Source organism: Sparus aurata, chromosome 10, assembly GCF_900880675.1.
Source record: "Sparus aurata chromosome 10, fSpaAur1.1, whole genome shotgun sequence".
Taxonomy (NCBI): Eukaryota; Metazoa; Chordata; class Actinopteri; order Spariformes; family Sparidae; genus Sparus; species Sparus aurata.
This window is the reverse complement of record NC_044196.1, coordinates 30,649,699-30,668,897: the sequence shown is the minus strand read 5'-3', so window position 1 is coordinate 30,668,897 and position 19,199 is coordinate 30,649,699. Positions and strand designations below refer to the sequence as shown.

The 19,199-nt window shown below is 43.3% G+C and overlaps 1 protein-coding gene across 1 annotated transcript; it reads right to left on the bottom strand.

Moving 5' to 3' along the window:
* Window positions 1-271: 271 nt before the first annotated feature.
* On the bottom strand, window positions 272-5,954 carry LOC115589446 (probable serine/threonine-protein kinase clkA; the record flags this gene model as incomplete). Its single annotated transcript, XM_030430287.1, has 2 exons — window positions 272-793; window positions 5,364-5,954. Coding segments are annotated over 2 exons (1,113 nt in total), but the record flags the coding sequence as incomplete, so codon positions are not given.
* Window positions 5,955-19,199: the final 13,245 nt, after the last annotated feature.

Sequence of the window (19,199 nt, the reverse complement as noted above, 5' to 3'; positions counted from 1 at the left end):
TGCTGTGCTTGTTGTTGTTGGGGCTGCTGTAGTTGTTGTTGTCGGAGCAGCTGTGGTTGTTGTAGTTGGACCTGCTGTGGTTGTTGTTGGGCCGGCTGTAGTTGTTGTTGTTGGAGTAGCTGTGGTTGTTGTCGTTGAAGCTGCTGTGGTTGTAGTTGTTGGAGCTGCTGTGGTTGTAGTTGTTGGAGCTGCTGTGCTTGTTGTTGTTGGGGCTGCTGTAGTTGTTGTTGTCGGAGCAGCTGTGGTTGTTGTTGGGGCGGCTGTAGTTGTTGTTGTTGGAGTAGCTGTGGTTGTTGTCGTTGAAGCTGCTGTGGTTGTAGTTGTTGGAGCTGCTGTGGTTGTTGTTGTTTGAGCTGCTGTGGTTGTAGTTGCTGTAGCTGCTGTGGTTGTAGTTGTTGGAGCAGCTATGGTTGTTGTAGTTGGAGTAGCTGTGGTTGTTGTAGTTGGAGCTGCTGTGGTTGTAGTTGTTGGAGCTGCTGTGGTTGTTGATGTTGGAGCTGCTGTGGTTGTTGTTGTTGGAGCTGCTGTGGTTGTAGTTGTTGGAGCTACTGTGGTTGTTGTTGTTGGAGCTGCTGTGGTTGTAGTTGTTGGAGCAGCTGTGGTTGTTGTAGTTGGAGCCGCTGTGGTTGTTATAGTTGGTGCCGCTGTGGTTGTTATAGTTGGAGCCGCTGTGGTTGTTGTAGTAGCAGCAGCTGTGGTTGTTGTTGTTGGAGTAGCTGTGGTTGTTGTTGTTGGAGCTGCTGTGGTTGTAGTTGTTGGAGCTGCTGTGGTTGTTGTTGTTTGAGCTGCTGTGGTTGTTGTTGTTGGAGCTGCTGTAGTTGTTGTTGTCGGAGCATCTGTGGTTGTTGTAGTTGGAGCTGCTGTGGTTGTCGTTGGGACGGCTGTAGTTGTTGTTGTTTCAGTAGCTGTGGTTGTTGTCGTTGGAGCTGCTGTGGTTGTAGTTGTTGGAGTAGCTGTGGTTGTTGTTGTTGGAGCTGCTGTGGTTGTAGTTGTTGGAGATGCTGTGGTTGTTGTTGTTGGAGCTGCTGTAGTTGTTGTTGTCGGAGCATCTGTGGTTGTTGTAGTTGGAGCTGCTGTGGTTGTTGTTGGGGCGGCTGTAGTTGTTGTTGTTGGAGTAGCTGTAGTTGTTGTTGTTGGAGCCGTTGTGATTGTTGTAGTTGGAGTCGCTGTGGTTGTTGTAGTAGCAGCAGCTGTGGTTGTAGTTGTTGAAGTAGCTGTGGTTGTTGTAGTTGGAGCTGCTGTGGTTGTAGTTGTTGGAGCTGCTGTGGTTGTTGTTGTTGGAGCTGCTGTGGTTGTTGTTGTTGGAGCTGCTGTAGTTGTTGTTGTCGGAGCAGTTGTGGTTGTTGTAATTGGAGCTGCTGTGGTTGTTGTTGGGGCGGCTGTAGTTGTTGTCGTTGGAGTAGCTGTGGTTGTTGTTGTTGAAGCTGCTGTGGTTGTAGTTGTTGGAGCTGCTGTGGTTGTTGTTGGAGCTGCTGTGGTTGTAGTTGTTGGAGCAGCTGTGGTTGTTGCAATTGGTGCCGCTGTGGTTGTTGTAGTTGGAACCGCTGTGGTTGTTGTAGTTGGAGCTGCTGTAGTTGTAGTTGTTGGAGCTGCTGTGGTTGTTGTTGTTGGAGTAGCTGTGGTTGTTGTAGTTGGAGCTGCTGTGGTTGTAGTTGTTGGAGCTGCTGTGGTTGTTGTTGTTGGAGCTGCTGTGCTTGTTGTTGTTGGGGCTGCTGTAGTTGTTGTTGTCGGAGCAGCTGTGGTTGTTGTAATTGGACCTGCTGTGGTTGTTGTTGGGGCGGCTGTAGTTGTTGTTGTTGGAGTAGCTGTGGTTGTTGTCGTTGAAGCTGCTGTGGTTGTAGTTGTTGGAGCTGCTGTGGTTGTTGTTGTTTGAGCTGCTGTGGTTGTAGTTGTTGGAGCAGCTGTGGTTGTTGTAGTTGGAGCCGCTGTGGTTGTTGTAGTTGGAGTCGCTGTGGTTGTTGTAGTAGCAGCAGCTGTGGTTGTTGTTGTTGGAGTAGCTGTGGTTGTTGTAGTTGGAGCTGCTGTGGTTGTAGTTGTTGGAGCTGCTGTGGTTGTTGATGTTGGAGCTGCTGTGGTTGTTGTTGTTGGAGCTGCTGTGGTTGTAGTTGTTGGAGCTACTGTGGTTGTTGTTGTTGGAGCTGCTGTGGTTGTAGTTGTTGGAGCAGCTGTGGTTGTTGTAGTTGGAGCCGCTGTGGTTGTTATAGTTGGTGCCGCTGTGGTTGTTGTAGTTGGAGCCGCTGTGGTTGTTGTAGTAGTAGCAGCTGTGGTTGTTGTTGTTGGAGTAGCTGTGGTTGTTGTTGTTGGAGCTGCTGTGGTTGTAGTTGTTGGAGCTGCTGTGGTTGTTGTTGTCGGAGCATCTGTGGTTGTTGTAGTTGGAGCTGCTGTGGTTGTCGTTGGGGCGGCTGTAGTTGTTGTTGTTTCAGTAGGTGTGGTTGTTGTCGTTGGAGCTGCTGTGGTTGTAGTTGTTGGAGTAGCTGTGGTTGTTGTTGTTGGAGCTGCTGTGGTTGTAGTTGTTGGAGATGCTGTGGTTGTTGTTGTTGGAGCTGCTGTGGTTGTAGTTGTTGGAGCTGCTGTGGTTGTTGTTGTTGGAGCTGCTGTGGTTGTTGTTGTTGGAGTAGCTGTGGTTGTTGTTGTTGGAGCTGCTGTGGTTGTAGTTGTTGGAGATGCTGTGGTTGTTGTTGTTGGAGCTGCTGTGGTTGTAGTTGTTGGAGCTGCTGTGGTTGTTGTTGGGGCGGCTGTAGTTGTTGTCGTTGGAGTAGCTGTTGTTGTTGTTGTTGAAGCTGCTGTGGTTGTAGTTGTTGGAGCTGCTGTGGTTGTTGTTGGAGCTGCTGTGGTTGTTGTAGTTGGAGCTGTTGTGGTTGTCGTAGTTGGTTGCACTGTGGTTGTTGTAGTGGGAGCTGCTGTGGTTGTTGTTGTAGGAGCCGCTGTGGTTGTAGTTGGAGCTGCTGTGGTTGTTGTAGTGGCAGCAGCTGTTGTTGTAGTTGTTGGAGCAGCTGTGGTTGTTGTAGTTGGAGCTGCTGTGGTTGTCGTAGTTGTTGGCACTGTGGTTGTTGTAGTTGGAGCCGCTGTGGTTGTTGTAGTAGCAGCAGCTGTGGTTGTTGTTGTTGGAGTAGCTGTGGTTGTTGTAGTTGGAGCCGCTGTGGTTGTTGTTGTAGGAGCAGCTGTGGTTGTTGTTGTTGGGGCAGCTGTGGTTGTTGTTGTTGGGGCCTCTGTGGTTGTTGTTGTTGGGGTAGCTGTGGTTGTTGTAGTGGGAGCTGCTGTGGTTGTTGTTGTAGGAGCCGCTGTGGTTGTAGTTGGAGCTGCTGTGGTTGTTGTAGTGGCAGCAGCTGTTGTTGTAGTTGTTGGAGCTGCTGTGGTTGTCATAGTTGGTGCCACTGTGGTTGTTGTAGTTTGAGCCGCTGTGGTTGTTGTAGTAGCAGCAGTTGTGGTTGTTGTTGTTGGAGTAGCTGTGGTTGTTGTAGTTGGAGCCGCTGTGGTTGTTGTTGTAGGAGCAGCTGTGGTTGTTGTAGTGGCAGCAGCTGTTGTTGTAGTTATTGGAGCAGCTGTGGTTGTTGTAGTTGGAGCTGCTGTGGTTGTCGTAGTTGGTGCCATTGTGGTTGTTGTAGTTGGAGCCGCTGTGGTTGTTGTAGTAGCAGCAGCTGTGGTTGTTGTTGTTTGGAGTAGCTGTGGTTGTTGTTGTTGGGGCAGCTGTGGTTGTTGTTGTTGGGGCCTCTGTGGTTGTTGTTGTTGGGGCAGTTGTGGTTGTTGTAGTGGGAGCCGCTGTGGTTGTTGTTGTAGGAGCCGCTGTGGTTGTAGTTGGAGCTGCTGTAGTTGTTGTTGTTGCGGCCGCTGTGGTTGTTGTTGTTGGGGCAGCTGTGGTTGTTGTAGTTGGAGCTGTTGTGGTTGTCGTAGTTGCTGGCACTGTGGTTGTTGTAGTTGGAGCCGCTGTGGTTGTTGTAGTGGCAGCAGCTGTGGTTGTTGTTGTTTGAGTAGCTGTGGTTGTTGTAGTTGAAGCCGCTGTGGTTGTTGTAGTAGCAGGAGCTGTGGTTGTTGTTGTTGGAGTAGCTGTGGTTGTTGTCGTTGGAGCCGCTGTGGTTGTTGTTGTTGGAGTAGCTGTGGTTGTTGTTGTTGCGGCCGCTGTGGTTGTTGTTGTTGCGGCCGCTGTGGTTGTTGTTGTTGGGGCAGCTGTGGTTGTTGTAGTGGGAGCTGCTGTGGTTGTTGTTGTAGGAGCCGCTGTGGTTGTAGTTGGAGCTGCTGTAGTTGTTGTAGTGGCAGTAGCTGTTGTTGTAGTTGTTGGAGCAGCTGTGGTTGTTGTAGTTGGAGCTGTTGTGGTTGTCGTAGTTGCTGGCACTGTGGTTGTTGTAGTTGGAGCCGCTGTGGTTGTTGTAGTAGCAGCAGCTGTGGTTGTTGTTGTTGGAGTAGCTGTGGTTGTTGTTGTTGGGGCAGCTGTGGTTGTTGTTGTTGGGGCCTCTGTGGTTGTTGTTGTTGGGGCAGTTGTGGTTGTTGTAGTGGGAGCCGCTGTGGTTGTTGTAGTAGTAGCAGCTGTGGTTGTTGTAGTAGCAGTAGCTGTGGTTGTTGTAGTTGGAGCCGCTGTGGTTGTTGTTGTAGGAGCAGCTGTGGTTGTTGTTGTTGGGGCAGCTGTGGTTGTTGTTGTTGGGGCCGCTGTGGTTGTTGTTGTTGGGGCAGCTGTGGTTGTTGTTGTTGGGGCCTCTGTGGTTGTTGTTGTTGGGGCAGCTGTGGTTGTTGTAGTGGGAGCTGCTGTGGTTGTTGTCGTAGGAGCCGCTGTGGTTGTAGTTGGAGCTGCTGTGGTTGTTGTAGTGGCAGCAGCTGTGGTTGTTGTTGTTTGAGTAGCTGTGGTTGTTGTAGTTGAAGCCGCTGTGGTTGTTGTAGTAGCAGGAGCTGTGGTTGTTGTTGTTGGAGTAGCTGTGGTTGTTGTCGTTGGAGCCGCTGTGGTTGTTGTTGTTGGAGCCGCTGTGGTTGTAGTTGGAGCTGCTGTGGTTGTTGTAGTGGCAGCAGCTGTTGTTGTAGTTGCTGGAGCAGCTGTGGTTGTTGTAGTTGGAGCTGCTGTGGTTGTCGTAGTTGGTGCCACTGTGGTTATTGTAGTTGGAGCCGCTGTGGTTGTTGTAGTAGCAGCAGCTGTGGTTGTTGTTGTTGGAGTAGCTGTGGTTGTTGTTGTAGGAGCCGCTGTGGTTGTAGTTGGAGCTGCTGTAGTTGTTGTAGTGGCAGTAGCTGTTGTTGTAGTTGTTGGAGCAGCTGTGGTTGTTGTAGTTGGAGCTGTTGTGGTTGTCGTAGTTGGTGGCACTGTGGTTGTTGTAGTTGGGGCCGCTGTGGTTGTTGTTGTTTGGGCAGCTGTGGTTGTTGTTGTTGGGGCCTCTGTGGTTGTTGTTGTTGGGGCCGCTGTGGTTGTAGTTGGAGCTGCTGTGGTTGTTGTAGTGGCAGCAGCTGTTGTTGTAGTTGTTGGAGCAGCTGTGGTTGTTGTAGTTGGAGCTGCTGTGGTTGTCGTAGTTGGTGCCACTGTGGTTGTTGTAGTTGGAGCCGCTGTGGTTGTTGTAGTAGCAGCAGCTGTGGTTGTTGTTGTTGGAGTAGCTGTGGTTGTTGTAGTTGGAGCCGCTGTGGTTGTTGTTGTAGGAGCAGCTGTGGTTGTTGTTGTTGGGGCAGCTGTGGTTGTTGTCGTTGGGGCCGCTGTGGTTGTTGTTGTAGGAGCAGCTGTGGTTGTTGTTGTTGGGGCAGCTGTGGTTGTTGTTGTTGGGGCCTCTGTGGTTGTTGTTGTTGGGGCAGCTGTGGTTGTTGTAGTGGGAGTTGCTGTGGTTGTTGTTGTAGGAGCCGCTGTGGTTGTAGTTGGAGCTGCTGTGGTTGTTGTAGTGGCCGCAGCTGTCGTTGTAGTTGTTGGAGCTGCTGTTGTTGTCGTAGTTGGTGCCACTGTGGTTGTTGTAGTTGGAGCTGCTGTGGTTGTTGTTGTAGGAGCAGGTGTGGTTGTTGTTGTTGGGGCAGCTGTGGTTGTTGTTGTTGGGGCCGCTGTGGTTGTTGTTGTTGGGGCAGCTGTGGTTGTTGTAGTGGGAGCTGCTGTGGTTGTTGTTGTAGGAGCCGCTGTGGTTGTAGTTGGAGCTGCTGTCGTTGTTGTAGTGGCAGTAGCTGTTGTTGTAGTTGTTGGAGCAGCTGTGGTTGTTGTAGTTGGAGCTGTTGTGGTTGTCGTAGTTGGTGGCACTGTGGTTGTTGTAGTTGGAGTAGCTGTGGTTGTTGTTGTTGGGGCAGCTGTGGTTGTTGTTGTTGGGGCCTCTGTGGTTGTTGTTGTTGGGGCAGCTGTGGTTGTTGTAGTGGGAGCCGCTGTGGTTGTTGTAGTAGCAGCAGCAGCTGTGGTTGTTGTAGTAGCAGCAGCTGTGGTTGTTGTTGTTGGAGTAGCTGTTGTTGTTGTAGTTGGAGCCGCTGTGGTTGTTGTTGTAGGAGCCGGTGTGGTTGTTGTTGTTGGGGCCGCTGTGGTTGTTGTTGTTGGGGCCTCTGTGGTTGTTGTTGTTGGGGCAGCTGTGGTTGTTGTAGTGGGAGCTGCTGTGGTTGTTGTCGTAGGAGCCGCTGTGGTTGTAGTTGGAGCTGCTGTGGTTGTTGTAGTGGCAGCAGCTGTGGTTGTTGTTGTTTGAGTAGCTGTTGTTGTAGTTGTTGGAGCAGCTGTGGTTGTTGTAGTTGGAGCTGTTGTGGTTGTTGTAGTGGCAGCAGCTGTTGTTGTCGTTGTTGGAGCAGCTGTGGTTGTTGTAGTAGCAGCAGTTGTGGTTGTTGTTGTTGGAGTAGCTGTGGTTGTTGTAGTTGGAGCCGCTGTGGTTGTTGTTGTAGGAGCAGCTGTGGTTGTTGTTGTTGGGGCAGCTGTGGTTGTTGTTGTTGGGGCGTCTGTGGTTGTTGTTGTTGGGGCAGCTGTGGTTGTTGTAGTGGGAGCAGCTGTGGTTGTTGTTGTTGGGGCAGCTGTGGTTGTTGTTGTTGGGGCCTCTGTGGTTGTTGTTGTTGGGGCAGCTGTAGTTGTTGTAGTGGGAGCCGCTGTGGTTGTTGTAGTAGCAGCAGCTGTGGTTGTTGTAGTAGCAGCAGCTGTGGTTGTTGTTGTTGGAGTAGCTGTTGTTGTTGTAGTTGGAGCCGCTGTGGTTGTTGTTGTAGGAGCCGCTGTGGTTGTTGTTGTTGGGGCCGCTGTGGTTGTTGTTGTTGGGGCCTCTGTGGTTGTTGTTGTTGGGGCAGCTGTGGTTGTTGTAGTGGGAGCTGCTGTGGTTGTTGTCGTAGGAGCCGCTGTGGTTGTAGTTGGAGCTGCTGTGGTTGTTGTAGTGGCAGCAGCTGTGGTTGTTGTTGTTTGAGTAGCTGTTGTTGTAGTTGTTGGAGCAGCTGTGGTTGTTGTAGTTGGAGCTGTTGTGGTTGTTGTAGTGGCAGCAGCTGTTGTTGTCGTTGTTGGAGCAGCTGTGGTTGTTGTAGTAGCAGCAGTTGTGGTTGTTGTTGTTGGAGTAGCTGTGGTTGTTGTAGTTGGAGCCGCTGTGGTTGTTGTTGTAGGAGCAGCTGTGGTTGTTGTTGTTGGGGCAGCTGTGGTTGTTGTTGTTGGGGCCTCTGTGGTTGTTGTTGTTGGGGCAGCTGTGGTTGTTGTAGTGGGAGCAGCTGTGGTTGTAGTTGGAGCCGCTGTGGTAGTTGTTGAGGCAACGGCATTCACATTTACATCCGCTGCAACTATGACGTAGAAGTTAAATGTAATCGTTTTCTTTGAGCAGCAGCTTTATAGATCACCTTGTCAGTCTGTTGGTCAGTCAGTCTTATGTCAGTTGGTCTGTACGTCAGTCGCATCGTTGTTCAATCCCCAAATTTTGCCCACTCTGGCCAGCCACAGTTTTGGCCATCTGAGGCTGATATTTTTCCTGAGTGATCAATGATAAAGAATAGCTTTTCAAGATAGTTTTCCTACATAGAATTGTCTCAACTGCTGTAATATTTCTGAGAAAAATACTGTAAATCATACATGAGGCTAACACCTGCATCTCAACCAGCAGTTGCCACCCACCTTCATATGGAAGCTGAAGACGAAAAGCCAATCATGTTGCAAGAACAGAGCCATGTGTACAGACATGACAAGGGCTGACACACGCTTGCAGTTGTATTAGAGATTATAGTATTAATTTTCATTAATGTTCTACCCTAGATTTGTGAATTTGTTGTTTGGCAAGTGCTTTTCGTTTTTTGTTTTAACAATAATATGAAACCACAATTTACTCTCCAGTTTCTTCATCTCAGGTTTAAATAAACCAGAGAACAATAAGTGGAGGTTGTGAGAATGGAGAAACACATTAATTCACGTGTATTATGTGGTTGGCTGGACACTTGCCAGGTTACTCAGTGGTCCAACTAAATTAACAATAGGTTTCATGTGATTTAAACAAGCTTGGTAATGAACACACATAATTAAGTTATCTGAGGTATTTAAGTTTGACCATGCCACAATTTAGCTTTTATCTTTGCTTACTGGTTGTAATATCAGGTTGGTACTTGATTCTGATGTGTCTTTGCCTAAGAAATACTTGAAAAGGTGCAGGACAGTATTCTATTCAGAATTCTAGTCATGTCATTCCCTATACCTTTTATTTGACTTATTTTGTATCAAGACACTGTAAAGGCAATTGAAGTAATATCACTTAGCTTACCTGTTACAATCAGGAAAATTGTTGTGATTCGTAACACACCCATCTCTTCTTCCTTCTATAAATAAATAAGCAAAAAATGCAGAGATTTACTGCTCCTGTCACCGTGTCAAAACCTTTTGTTCAACAATGACAAGCCCATAGAATCATTAATTTCACTATGTGTTCTCTTCTTCTGATGTAAAACAATAATTTTACCAAACTAAATCGTATAGTAAAATTTTGTCTCTGTGTATTTCTGTTCCTTTTCTGTTTTTATTGAAAAAAGCTTTTCTTCTGAGAGAAATTAAATTCATTTTTGCGAGTTGACAGAATAGACACATCTATATGCAGTACATCAACAAGCACAGTACTGCAACATGCAGGTGCACTGAGTGATGAGGACTGCTCTTTGACCACCCTAATCACTCAGTATGTGCAGCTGTTCACAAACATGAAGCTGACTGACATGCCTTTGAGAAAATAACTGAACACCTCCTATGGAACAAGCTGATCCTGAAGTATAAATCTGTAATAGAGGACAAAAACAGATCCCTTCAAATCAATCAATCAAATTCAATCAGCAATGGTCACATTCTTATTATCTATATCTGACCTACTGAATTGTTGTACTTAATTGAACTGATTTTAATATTATGATACTGATGTGTTAGTAACTGAAACAGTGCATCTTTATCATGCTGAGAAAAAAATGCTACATATGCAATTAAAGTGGTCGAAAAAAAAGAGAGAAAGCGCTGAATCAGAATTGATAACATTGTTAAAAAATGTGCGATATGTATTTTCGGAAAACAAATCAGACTCAGAAAGTTAATATTAAACCATTAATAAAGTAATAATACAAACCCAGACATAGTTATTTGACACATTTCCACATAAACTAGCTGCCCTTGAGTGAAATGACATCCCTACAACACTGTTTTGTCTAATAAAGATATCAACTTGATTCTGACTAACATACAGTGAAACGGTATTTAATTGTGTTGTCCTTTGAAGAGAGTTTGTTTATTTTGTTTATTCAGTCAAGAAATTCCATAAATCAAGATTTTTCTCTAGGCTTAAAATGCTCTCCTCACAACTACATAGTGCACCTTTAACTTCATGTGACCTTCACTTATTGCCACTTTAAATGTGATATAATGTGAGAATGAAATAAGAATATTGTTAGAAATTAGTACATTTTTAAAACTAAATGCGCAAACATCAAGCAGATTTATACAAACATGTAGATATAGACTTACCCAAAATTTAGATACAAGTTGAAAGTCGTGAATTCCCCTTTACTATTGGTCTAAGGTGTTCAATCCAATTCACACCTTTAATATTTTAAACCTTTCACCAACGTGACATTACATATCTATGAAGGCCTTTATATATCTCTACTGAATAAAGGCCAGTGACGTGACTCATATGTCATGCATTTTTGCTGAATTGTTTCGACACCCTCACCAATGAATAAACTTAATCAAGCCTGTCATTTTCTTGGCTCAGTACAATGGCATACTCCCATCTATTCTTCTATGAAAACTGCAGGTACATTCCACCTATGTGAATGTTGACGAGGATTCAGGGAGTGTGACGAGTAATGATACACAAATACAATTTGAGTTCCAGTAAAGTAAAGAGGAGTCATGCAAGACAAGAAAAGAAATACAATGATTATGGAACATTCAGACACTCAAGTGAATCTGTACAGTAGAGAGCACATAATATATACATAGGCATTAGAATAAAAGCATCTTGGTTAAATTTAGGTTTTTTTATCCAAATAACAACAAACCCATGATCCATTAATATGATCCATATTGAATTCAACATATTTAATAAATATTAATAATGTGAGAATGAGCTTGTAACATAATCATTATTATATAATGTATCATGTTGTTCTTTTTGTTTTACATAGTTATCATCACAACACATTCCTTTTGGCTTTTTGGCTTCCATGACGTCTCAGGCTACGTGGTTTATCCCTTTGTTGTTTTTGCAGTTCACTCCCTGCAGTTATTGTTAGCCACCAATCACTTGCTTTCATGAGTCACACTGGACTGGCAATAATCATATGATTCATAATTATAACTATGATGTAGCAGATTTGGAATACAAGTTTACAGTGAATCATATATTTGCATTAATTGCACTAATGACCTCATTGCAAGCAAATATTTTATGGCCAACTGTTCAACGGGCATTGTGCGATATTGTCATAATTTTTTTCAACCCTTTGACTACTGAGATGAGCTCTATCAGTACTGTGGTACAACTTTGTGCTACAGATATCTGAGAACAGAACTGTATATGTTCTCTTTATGACTCACGACACAAAACGTCTGCTTAATGCCCTAAATGTAAATGTAAATATGTTAATGAAAGTTCTCAGTAAATCCAATTTCAGAGTTGTTATGGCTAAACTTGACACAGGCTAGTTTCATCAATGATTTGACTCTATACTTTCTGACTCTATCTATCTTAGTCAGTTTTCTCTTGAAGTCTGTCATGATAGGTGTTAGGCGTAACCTTGGTGCTGTGGAAATGGAAGTTATGACTTTGGTGACATATGGAATTACAGTGAATAATTTCAAGTGGGAAACATGATCATCTCAGTCAAAAGAAATGTTATGACACCTTAGTTATGACCGAAATCAAATGACTAAGTACAGACCATCAGCTATCAATCTGCCAACTTCCTGGCTCAGTATCATGGTATACTCCCTTTGTATTTCCTGTGAAACAAGTTGCGGGTGCATTCTACCTTACACAGGTAATGTTGAGAGAAGTGACTACAGTGGGACAATAACTTCAAACGAACAAGTTATGAAATGTAAGTGAAGTGTAAACAGAGCAAGAGGACATGTGAGAAAAGAAAAACTAAGACAATGATGGTAAAAAAATATAACATTTAAATGGACAAATGAAAAAAAAAAGCACCCGCGTATAAATTGCCCATAAAGGGCACTGAAAGAAAAGAAAAACTAAAAAACATGGTAATATACATAATATATACATAACACAGGCCCGGTTCTAGACTGCCTTGATTGGGGGGGCAGTAAGAAATTTTGATGGGTCACTAACTGCTACTGTTTTGAGTGCCATAGAGATCACTGTTTTTTGTATGCCTTCCAGTCTATGATGCCAACCCAGACGTAAGCATGGCAGATTCGCCGTGGTTCCATCAGCAAAGCTCTAACAGGAATTCTTTTTCTGGATTGACGAAGAAAACATATCATGCCCAATTATAATTAGTTATCTAATATTAAATGGAATCTAAACCTAAATATTGCGCAACTGGCAGATAGAACTTTTGCCGCACGGAAAGAACACACACTTTTGAGCCCCAGTGATGCTATAAACAACTGCACCAAAACATGGACATATCATTGCACAACCCCAATGCATAAAAAAAAAACTAAATCATCAGAGCCAGCCGTTCCATAATAAAAATGTCTTGCCATCATTCGTTATCCATGTTTACCTCTTCTAGATGAAGCTGCACTTGATTTTAAAAACAAATCCGTTTTTAAAAGGTTTGCAGCATTTTTCACCGTCAGCCTACACTCTCAGATTTGCTCTCAGATTTCTCTCTCTCTCTCTTCTCCGCTCACCCCTTGTGTCGCTTGATGCCTCGATTAATTTTTTTGCTAGCTTAATCTCAGTCAGCTTCCAATTTTCAATCTCCAACTTCCAACAACCACTCGATTCAGTCTTGAAATTCCCAGAAGGCATTGCTTCATTTTTAACTATTGCAAACAAATAATCAAATTAAAAAATGGAGGTAGATTTGTATTATTTCAAATCATGCACGTTTTTGAACATCTGAAAAAGAAATTCGCTACAAAAGAATGCAGACTGATGTAAAAGTTTGTGACTGTAGAGGGTAATCATGACTGTGATATAGAGACTTATATGTGGTTTATAAATAGTTATCAGATAACTGACGATGCAGATGTATAGAAATTGGAGAGATGGAATATCATTTAGCCTTTGAATAACGCTACACAGAAGACAGAGTGGTCAGTCAGCCGGCCCATAAGAGCTTGTTGTTCCCCTAACATCTGCCCATATTTAAGATTGTCAGTCTGTCACATACATTTTGCCCCACCACCAAATTTCCCAAATTCATCATGGTAGATATGAGGGGAGGTTGGGAAATTTGGTGGTGGGGCAAAATGTAAGTTTCTTTATAATCTGTGACAAAGCAATTTTGTAAACAGCGCTATAAAAATAAATAAATAAATCTTGTCTGATTGGTTGATGCTATGTTATTGTGTACGACTTTCTCACGCTTTGGAAAGTCGTGTGTGCCTGCCTGGGTTCCCTGTTTCTCCCTGCTAGATGCCAGCAGCCTCAGAGTAGCCGCTGTCGGAGGCTCTGGCCCCAGGAAGTAACGTTAAACAGTGGCCGGCGGCGCTAACCTTAGTTTACAGGTTATGGAGTCCCCTCTCACTAACGTGTGTTGTTTAATCCTGTCGGCGGGGGTGGGTGAGCCTCGTGGGCCAACAGGACTAACAGCGGGGCTGGCTAGGGTAAAAAGTTGAAACCCGCTTCACAACCGGTACGTAGCCTGCCCGTGTGACGCTTGCTATGCCGCGGAGTGGGACAGAGACAAACTCGGCAGCAGCCGCCGATGGGACTAGGCTACTACTAGCAGTTGCTAGCCAACATGCTAACAACTAACAAGCCTGGAGTGCCCGTAGTATCTAATGTGATGCTAACTGAGAGAAGCTGCTACTGACTGTATGCACGGTACGAGAGAGAGAGAGAGACCGGCTCTGTTGGCAGAAGAGCCGAGGACTGTGATTACTCTGAGCAGCATTTATGGGAATACGTTACCATATCATATATTTGAATATACTTTATACTTTATATTTGAATACTACTTTGAATACTACTTTCGGAATGAAGCGGGGTCGGTTTGGTGGGGCAGCCGAAGCATTTGGGGGGCCATTGCCCCCCCGTGCCCATGCCTAAAACCGGGCCCAACATAACATATATTTTTTTAACCCCGTTGACGACAGCAAATAACTCATATAACTCCAAATAATAGTCAAGAACAAGAAACCGAGCCTGGGGGCGCAGGGTGGTTCTCTCGTGAGTGATTTGGACAACTCCAGCTTGTTGAGAGAGCTAGCTTGCACCGCCGGTTCATCGAGGTCAGCAAGCCCCATGGGCATGGCGGACACGGCAACGGAGGGATCCTCCTTACCCATCCTGGAGGCCATTAGATGGATGGAAAACTCTATGAACACAAGGTTTGAAAACTTGGAGACAGCCCTCACTGGGATAAAATCCATCCTCGCTGCAAATTCATCCTGCATTACCAATCTAGAAGAGGCCCAGGAGGACCATGAGGTGCGCCTCGCTGACCTGGAGAAAGTTTGCGGTGAGCTGAGTAGAGTAAACTCCTCAGAGCCAAACTGAGTGACCTCGAGGGCCGATCAAGAAGGCAAAACATCAAAATCGTGGGTTTGCCCGAGAAGATTTGGAAAAGCCCGCCAACGGCACTTGTGTCAATGTTTCTGCTTAAAGTCCTGGAACCGGACCACTCTCCCCATGGAATAAAAGTGGACCAAGATCACTGGGTCGGCCCGTCGAGCAACAGACCACATTATCATGATGGCCAAGATCCACCACAATCCATTGAAAGAGAAAATAATGCAAGTAGCCCGTAATAAAAGCCTTCTAACATACGGAGGACAGCGCATCAGCATCTTCCCAGATCTTACAGCAGATGTTATCAGGGACCGCACAGAGTTTGTCAGAGATGTCAAGCAGAAATTAAGAGAAGCTGGCAATTCTGTAATTGCCCGGAAACTGAGATGCAAGTTGGATAGGACAAGTCTTTCAGTCAACTTTCTAACGGCACGTGGTATGACTATTCTTACTGTTCCTGTCACAGGCTTCTTCCGTGGTGTTTTCAGTCTCATTCCCAATGTATCAACAACCAATCTGATTGCTGGAGTTGACTTCAACTGCATTTTAGACACATTTAGGATAGGTCTTCCTCATGCCCAGTCAGCCCTATAGACTCTACACCTGTGCTAAATAATCTGATGAAATCACTGGACCTTGTTGATATCTGGAGAATTCAACATCCCACAGAAAAAGAGTATTCTTTTTTTCACATGTTTACCGCACTTAAATGAGGATTGATTACTTTCTAGCTGACTCCAAACTAACACTTACACATCAAAATACGACGATATCCTAATCTCAGACCAAGGCCCTGTTACCATAGGCATCGATGTTTGGTGGCAGAGGCCCTATTACAAATGGCAGTGACTATTAAATTAAAGCATGACTATAAAAGCATTCTTTCTAAGCAAGTTAGTACTCTGCTCCTGGCACTCTTTTTGCGCGTGCACGTGCAAGCGACCAGGGCTATACATAAAATCAAACCCTCTTTAAGCTCTATAACTACTGATCCTGCTAAAAAAAAATGACTGCTTCATAAAATATCATGAAGAATTATATGCCTCCCAAAGTCCTGCACAAGAAGCAGATGTCGTAAAATTTGTGTGTTCCCCTCCTCTCCCTAAACTTGACTTGAATGCACAAAATGAGCTTAATGCTAAAATAACACTACAGGAGGTCCTCACAGCAGCAAAAGAATTCCCAAGAGGCAAGGCAGCTGACCCTGACGGCTTTTGGATGGAGTTTTCGAGGCTTTCGCCTTTTCGTAAAGTTGCCCCTTTACTACTAAGAATGTTTAGAGAGTCAATTAAGTAACAGAAAATTACCAGAATCATTATATGCTGCGAAGATTTCTTTAATCCTGAATAAAGATAAAAGACAAAATCATTTCCCAGTCTGGGATCAATAAAGTTATTCTATTCTATTCTATTCTATTCTATTCTATTCTATAAGGAGGAGACTGACCCTTCATCATACTGTCCCATAGCTCTTCTTGGCTGCGACCTTAAAGTGCTCACTAAAATCTTAGCTAATAGACTGATTAAGCAAGCTCAAGACATTAATTAATCCTGTACAAGGTCATACATAGACTCCATTTTTCTTGTGTATAACTACACTGATTCTACCCTTCCTCATCACTGCTCTGTATTAAGTGCAAACAATCTGATGGAACACTGGCTCATATGTTTTGATTTTGTACCAGACTCCATACATTTTGGTCAGAAATCTTTCTATTCCGATGTATACCAACATAGTCTTCCTCCCAACCCAGATACGGCCATTCTGGGCCGGTTGTCACAGCCACAATCCCTGAGTCACTCCAGAGCTTTGTAAACCAATATGGAAAGGTCATTGCAAAGAAAGAAACTCTTAAGGTTTGGAACAAAAAGCTCTCCCCATGTTTTGAAGCCTGGCTTACAGAGTTCTCCAGTACACTGCACATGGAAAAGATCTGTTAAGAGTTATCCGGGAAAGCAAGAAGATTTAAACAGATATGGCTTCCTTGACTACATCTGAATGCAGTTGGGACCACCATTAAAGCAGGGGTCTCAAACTCCCGGCCCATGGGCAACTTCCGGCCCATGCCCCCCCTACATCCGGCCCGCGACTTGACGTAAAAAAATGAAATGCAATTTGGCCCTTCAACTTTATTTTTAATAATTTGTTTTCTACAATTAAGACAATAATTTCGTGTGCAATTACAATTATAAAAACAATTCAGAGAAGCGTAGAAGAAGAAGAAAAGTTAGACCTTAGTAGAAGAAAAAGCAGATGATGTCGCTCTCCAAATGTAAAAGAAAAGTGGATGATGAGCACAGACAATTTCAAGAAAGATCGACTTTAGAGTATTTTTTGTTGAGTTCAGTGGAAATGCAATCTGTTTTATATGTAAGGAGAAACTTGTCATTCTGAAGGAATATAATCTCAAGCGACATTACACCAGTTAACACGAGCATTATGAGAACTAAAGGGGAGATGATGGGAAACAGCGAGCCGAGCAGCTACAAAGAGGACTGCTATCCCAGCCAAGGCGGGAAAGCCATTCACCAAGGGTCAGTGTCTGAAGGATTGCATGCTACAAGTTGCTGATATTCTGTGTTCCGAAAAGAAAAGCTTGTTTAACAACCTCGCACTGTCGGCAGAGCGGATTAACAGCTTTCTCGTAATATCTATGAACAGTTACGGGACAAAGCTCGAAGTTTCACTGCATTCTCTGTGGCACTTGATGAAAGCACTGATGCAACTGACAATGCTCAGCTTGCAATTTTAATCAGGGGTGTGGATGACAGGTTTGAGGTGACAGAAGAGTTGCTGAGTTTGTGTCTGATGCATGGCCATACCAAAGCAAAAGATCTATTTCAGCAACTGTGTGACGCGATGGAGCGGCTTGGTCTGCCATGGAACAGACTGGTGGGAATTCACTCGCATTGTACATCAGCACACGCTGTGCAGTAAATGTTTAAAATCTGAACATGTCATGTCTGTCATCCTGAAATGTGTAAATTACATCAGGTCCAGTGGATTACAGCACCGCCAGTTCCGGGCTTTTTTGGAAGAAATCGAAGCATCATATGGTGATATACTGTATTTTACTGAGGTGCGCTGGCTCAGCAGGGGAAATGTATTGAAGAGATTTTTTGAGTTAAGAGTTGAAGTGAAGAGATTCATGGAAGATGGCAGACTGGATGTTCCTGAACAGGATGATCCAAAGTGGATAATGGATTTGGCATTCCTTGTGGATATAACACAACAACTAAACATCCTGAACGTAAAGCTGCAGGTAAAGGTGCTGGTCAGCTCATCACAACAGCCGTGAAAGCCTTCTCCACAAAACTGAGACTGTGGAAAACTCAACTGTCTGCAAAAAAACTCTGTCATTTTGATGCATGCAGATCTCCGGTGGAAGAGGGAACAACATTCAGTGGTGATGATTATGTCTCTGCTATTGAAAACCTGCAGCAAGAGTTTGATGAGCGATTTGCTGATTTCAAGACACACCGTGACACTTTCCAGCTGTTTGCAGACCCCTTCTTGGCTGATGTGGAGAGTGTCTCCAGCATGTTGCAAATTGAACTCATTGACTTGCAGTGCAACAGTGAACTGAAAACTAAATTCAGAGAGGCACAGGGAAAAGCAGACAAGGCTGAAGAGTTTCTCAGAGAGCTGCCTCCTTCATTCCCAGAGCTGTCTAGAGTTTTCAGTTGTGTAATGTGCCTTTCTGGAAGGACATATATGTGTGAGAAACTGTTCTCTACAATGAACTTTCATAAAAGCAAGTACAGGACAAGGCTAACAGATGCTCATCTTGAGGCTGTACTCAGAGTTTCAACTGGAGTTTCAACTCCATCAGAGTAAATATGGCTCAGCTATGCGAGCAGAAGCGCTGCCAGGTATCTGGCAGGAAATAAAGTGCAAATGGATTCAGGAATGATTTGCCTGTTGAGTGAAATGTTAAAAGACGTTATTTAAGGGAAAAAAATAATTGCACTAACCGTTAAAATGTGCTTACAAAGCTAAAGTTATTTTTGTGTTATTTAAGATGAAGACAGTATGAAGAGAACTGCTGTCAGTTAGTTCACGAACGGCTTCCATTAGTTATTTAAGAATGAGGGAAAAACATTTGCACTCACTGTTAATTTAATAGTTTTGTATTATCATCATACGACATTTGAAAATAAACCGTGTTTTCAGAAATGTTTGTGCTTTTATTTTGATGCTTGAACACTGAAGTGGCCCCCCACTGAGATGACAGTGCCATCAGTGGCCCCCGGCTCATTTGAGTTTGAGACCCCTGCTTTAAAGACTTTTATATTTTAGTTGAACATTTGTCTTATTATATAATTAAACACTGTAATTGTATAAATGGATGAACATAGAAACCCATATTGAAGAGTACACCAACTGTTTTATCTGTCTTGTCCCTTTGTCTGCTTGTTTTGCTCCTTGGGGTTTATTTTATTTTATTTATTTTATTTTTTATCTTATTTTCTTCTTGCCCCCCTGTAGGTGAATGGAGGGATTTGATGAGGCATTTATGTTTATTTGTTGTGGCCTCAATGTCATTTTTCTCTGTAAAGGAAAAGGTTACAAATACAATATATATATTTTTTAAATGAAAAGAAAAGTATGTCTTTAAATTCCTCTCTAGACAACTGCAAATCCATGACATCAATATGATCCAGTACATCTCCCATTCTATCCTTCATACATATATATATATATATATGTATATATATATATATATATATATATATATATATATATATATATATAATATATATATATATGTATATATAGATATATATATATGTATATATATATATATATATAAATATGTGTATATATATATATATATATATATATATATATATATATATATATATATATATGTATATATATATAGATATATATATATATGTATATATAGATATATATATATGTATATATATATATATATATATATATATATATGTATATATGTATTTATTGACATAAATCAAAATCCAAAAACAATGAGGTAGGTAAAAGAAACATACAATTACAGGCTGAATTATATACAATAACTAAATAGACTAACTCAAATATCAAATATAATTATAAAGCTGAAACTAGAAGACTAGAGAACCTTAACGAAAACTACAACTATACTATTTGCTGTTT